This window comes from Littorina saxatilis, linkage group LG7 (genome assembly GCF_037325665.1).
Source record: "Littorina saxatilis isolate snail1 linkage group LG7, US_GU_Lsax_2.0, whole genome shotgun sequence".
Lineage (NCBI taxonomy): Eukaryota > Metazoa > Mollusca > Gastropoda > Littorinimorpha > Littorinidae > Littorina > Littorina saxatilis.
Genome location: NC_090251.1, coordinates 26,792,075 through 26,797,074, shown reverse-complemented (window position 1 = coordinate 26,797,074; position 5,000 = coordinate 26,792,075). Strand labels below are relative to the sequence as shown.

General features: G+C 42.4%; 1 protein-coding gene across 1 annotated transcript in view; it reads left to right on the top strand.

The window, feature by feature from the left end:
• The first annotated feature begins 902 nt into the window (after positions 1–902).
• Positions 903–5,000, top strand: part of LOC138971053 (ETS homologous factor-like) — a 9,053-nt gene continuing 4,955 nt past the window's right edge. Inside the window, exons 1-4 of the mRNA XM_070343655.1 lie at positions 903–1,080; positions 1,698–1,781; positions 4,127–4,331; positions 4,676–4,939. Coding sequence (XP_070199756.1) covers positions 1,746–1,781; positions 4,127–4,331; positions 4,676–4,939 — 505 coding nt within the window. The 5' untranslated portion in view covers positions 903–1,080; positions 1,698–1,745. The remainder of the gene's footprint in view (positions 1,081–1,697; positions 1,782–4,126; positions 4,332–4,675; positions 4,940–5,000) is intronic.

Below are 5,000 nucleotides of genomic sequence, written 5' to 3'. Positions count from 1 at the left end.
TCTTTATGAAATTTGACATGAGAGTTCCTGGGTATGAAATCCCCGAACGTTTTTTTCATTTTTTGGATAAATGTCTTTGATGACGTCATATCCGGCTTTTCGTGAAAGTTGAGGCGGCACTGTCACGCCCTCATTTTTCAACCAAATTGGTTGAAATTGTGGTCAAGTAATCTTCGACGAAGCCCGGACTTCGGTATTGCATTTCAGCTTGGTGGCAACACACACACGCACAGATCTATATCCCTAAATATCTCTCGCCTGTTGATACTAATGTGCGAATCTTGTCACAGTAAAGCTCAGCAAGTTTGTTGGCAACTCTCTCTCTCTCTCTCTCTCTCTCTCTCTCTCTCTCTCTCTCTCTCTCTCTCTCTCTCTCTCTCTCTCTCTCTCTCTCTCTCTCTCGCTCGGCTCGCTCTCTCTCTCTCTCTCTCTCTCTCTCTCTCTCTCTCTCTCTCTCTCTCTCTCTCTCTCTCTCTCTCTCTGAGCACACCCAACTCCACCCGACCCCGCCCACCCCTAAATTTCGCCCCCACCCCTCTTCTCGAATCCCTACGCACAACAACAACAGTGTTCACCTTGCTGCTACTGCAGCGACAAAGTGAACGACCTTGCACAACCTGCAACTCGGCCCCACTGGGTGTATTGTGGCTGCACCGTCACTAAAAATATGTCATCTGCTCTTACCGCCATCAGAAGTGTGACCCACAAACAAGTTCCAATCGATACAACCTTTGCTATCAAGCGCCGAAGCTCACAGCGGACGACAACCAATCAAAACAGCGCTGTAAGGAAAAGGGGAATCCCCTCGACTTTCGATGAGAGACCAACGTGTGTGGTTGCTCGCTCAAGTCACGTGACCCCCCGCGAACACGTCGCTTATAAGTTTAGTGGATCGTCGAGGTATTTGAAGCCATTCATTTATGTGTCCGAATCAGTGGGACTCTAGGCATTCGCACGATACGGACTGGCCGAGTGTTTGAGTCACAACGTGAGAATCCAAGTTGTTTCACCGAAACTTGTTTGACACGAGAAAGGACGTAGCAGCGGAAGCGTGGCTACAGTGCGCGGTGTTGTGCAGAGGTAGGCAAGTTTCGCTTTCGTATTTTGTCAACACGGAATATCATATTCAAAAGAGTGCAACCGGCACTTTATGTAATACTCAAGGCTGCTTTGTTCACACAATTAAGTTTGTTTTGTTTGGGTTTATCTCTCTCTCTTCTCTCGCTTTTCGCTGTATACAGATTTTTTTAAATCTGGAAAAAAAGGAACCGGCATTGAAAACAAATAGAAACTGTAACAAAACTATATCAAATAGATAAGTGCTTAGATTAAACTAAAAAAATACATGCAGAGACAGCAAACACACTTTGCACTTTTTATTACGTTTAATTTTCTTCCCTTATTTTAGTGTCGTAGTGCATTGGCTGTTCAGTATTTCAGCTTGAAAACGAATTTGAAGTTTAGGCCTATATTTTCGGTAAAAAGTTGATCAAATAACATGCATTTCTGTGTTGTTAACTACTGTTTTTTTATATATATATATTCTTTTAATTTTAATTTTAATTTTTTTTTTTTTTTCGTGTTTGTTTTTTTAATGCAATTTAGTATCCCAATGATGATGATGACGATGATTTATATGATGATGATGATAATGTAACATGACATTTTATTAACTTTTTTCTGTATTACTTTTGCAGAATTTTGACGTCAGACAGCAACTGAACTACAAAGAGTCACCAGTAACCATGGCAATGAGCGTTGCGTTTGCACCCATGTCTACAGTGAGTTATATTTCATTCATTGTGTCACTGCGTTCCTTCTTACACTCTTTCAACATTGAAAAAGGGTACTTTTTCTGGCATATTTTTAACTCTCCTCGTGTGTTTGTATATATCATGTGTGTATTGTTATTGTTTTCTGAAGTGTTGACTTTTCCTTGTTTGTCTGTTTGTTTTCTGTACATTCTGGCTAATTCCTCTCTCTCTCTCTCTCTCTCTCTCTCTCTCTCTCTCTCTCTCTCTCTCTCTCTCTCTCTCTCTCTCTCTCTCTCTCTCTTTAAATTTTTCAAGTCTTTTGAATATATAATATATGTAGAAATTATCCCGATTATTTGGCCACGGTGTAAGAAGTCGTACATTAAAGATACAAGTGTACCTTGCTTTTATGTAAACTATCATCTAAATCATCACAGTTATGCACAGCCTTGAACGGTTGAAAACGACGTTAAACACCAAATAAAGGAAAGGAAATGCACAGCCTTTTACATAGACACCCACCGAGAATATGCACCTTACCCGTTTTCTGTGCTGAGTGGGATTTTTTAAATTTTTTTAATTTTGTTTTTGTTTTTTGTGCTGAATTATTATCAAAACTGACACCCATGTAAACCTGCGAAATTACATTGGCATAAAAAGGCCCAACCGATACAGAAAACAGCCAGGCAGTAGATTGTTAGTACGTTTCCAAATAGAGAGATGCTCTTGTTCTATGTTAAAGCCTGTACATATGTGTGGCGCCTTATGGTGTCGTTTACTTTGTACGGTAGGTAGGTAGGTATGTGTAAGTTGTAAAAGTACAAGATAACGCAAAGGGGGAATCGAAATGTTGCAACAACAATCGTTTGAGAAACATCACGTACAGCAAGAAGTAGAGCGTGTAATCAATCTAATATCAGGAGGATTGTATTGATACATCTGCTGACCCGATTATTTGCCGCCTTACACGCACCCACTCCTGTAAACCCCCCCCCCCCCCCCCCCCACCACCACCCGCCAATTCTATGACGCCTTAGCCGTCTGCTTACGTCTGTGTCTGCGACTGAGGTGTGCGCGCGCATCATTTTATCGATCTCTCCTCGTCTTCTTTTGGAACGAAGCTATCGTCTTTGGATTCTATCTTGGTCTGCCTTACTCTTCTGGACAACAACAAGAAAGAGAAGGAGCAAAAGAGAGGGGAAAGTGGGAGTGTACTTTTCCAGCGCTTTTGCGGAAATACATTTAATCATACCAAGATAAAGAATGGCGGAGGCGACGAACTATAGCACCAATAAATCAACGAAAGAGTAAATGACGTAATCACTTATTCGTCCTTAAAAGATCTCCAAGAATGGGTTTAAGAATGTATGCTGTGTTCAAGTTGTTGCGTCAGCCAATCGCACAGTGGCTAAATAATTATGCAATGCATGCAAAACAGAGTGGAACGTACACCATTGACGACCGCCAAATATATGAAGAAAAAAATCAGGTCCTAAATTAAAAACTACAGATTCTGTTCAGCTGCGAAGAGCAAAGATGAATTTTATAAGCTAACAAAAAAAAATGCAGTCTTTATAATCAGCAGTACCACTCAATGCATTTGAAGCTCAAGTAAAAAAACAACCCACTGAGCATTGTATAGCACGGTTATGACAGGAACTGAACTACTTTTTCACCCGTGAATAGAACCCAATTATATTTGATGAATAGACTCACGAACACACCCTTCATAAGTAAAGCCTTCAATTAAACAGTTTTTCACTGCTGAAACGTGGTGCTTTTGCTCGACATTCTAGCTTACTAGAGCGTAGGTTTCAGGCCCTCGGTCGGAGAAGAAATCGGTATCATGACGGAACATCACGGGGGACTAGAAATTAAGTCAATGAACTGTGCCAAGGTATCGACCCTAAAACACAGATTTTAGCCCCGTACTCGACTGTTACTGAATGTGCAGGCCAAACTAAATGCACTTTTAAGAGAATAATTTTGTTTTCACAGAAGGTAAGTATACTCCTGTCCCTCGTGAATTGTTCCTCTCATGATACGCAAAGTCAGCAGTTTGAACACTTGAGAAATGCACAGTCAGAGGACAACAATTACGGATGAAAAGTTGGACGCCTTCGCAATAATGTTAAGGGGTGTGGTTGAGCGTTTCTCAAGCGTTCGAATTACTCATTTACTGACTTCTGACTATTTCCTTGAGAGGAACAAAGGGAGGAGGGGTACTGACTTTCTGAAAAAACTGAGATAGTTAATCTCTTAGTTATCGTTTGACCTGCACAGTCGGTAAACCTCACCCTTAAGCAACGGATCTTTCAATAAAAACAAATCACCCAAAGTTAACCCTCCTCTCCATTTTTCTGTGTGTGCAGCTGCATTCAGACCCTCTGCTGAATAACTTCAACGACCACGCTGGGTCCTGGGCCACCCTGTCTTGTGGGTTCGAAACCGGCTTGGCCTGCATCAAGACTGAGCCAGTGAGCGCAGACGACAGCATGGAGGACTCGCTCTTTGCCAGCCCTTCTTACGCAGAACTCACGTCTGCTAAGCTGTCCCATATCAAGCAAGGAAACACAGGTGTGTGTGTGTGTGTGTGTGTGTGTGGGTGTGGGTGTGCGCGCGCGCACATCTGCGTGTGTATGTGTGTGTCCAGAGAAGCATAACAATCACTGCTTCAGTTCTCAAGTCACAGGTTTTGAATGCACTCACTGAATATACATTGCACAACTGTTTGTCTGTGTTGTAAAGACTTGTACCAAGCTAGCACACACACACGAAAACACCCAGAAAACAACGTATCTATCATAAAGTTAAACTGGAAGCAATTGTCCTCATGTTTTCAAAGACGAGACAATCTTGAGTCTGTAGTCTTGAAATAAATTCACTAACCTTTACGCATCTTCTCTCTGTGGTTATTACAGACTTATGGCAAAACAACGAAGACTCCAGTGCCTTCGCCAGCTGGACGTACAAACACCCCGAACACTGGGAGGCCCGGGAGGTGCTTGACTGGCTCTACACCATGGCAGACAACGAAAACTTCGACGGCGCCATTTTCCGGGGGGAAGCTTACAACACTGTGACAGGGAGACAACTCTGCAACATGTCTCTGGCCGATTTTCTCTCCCTTGACCAGAACTACGGCTCCCGGGTGCACGAAATCTTCCAGTGGCTTTTACAGGATGGTGAGTGGCTTGATTATTTCTTGACTATTTTGTCTGTCTGTTTTGCCTTGACATACTGTTT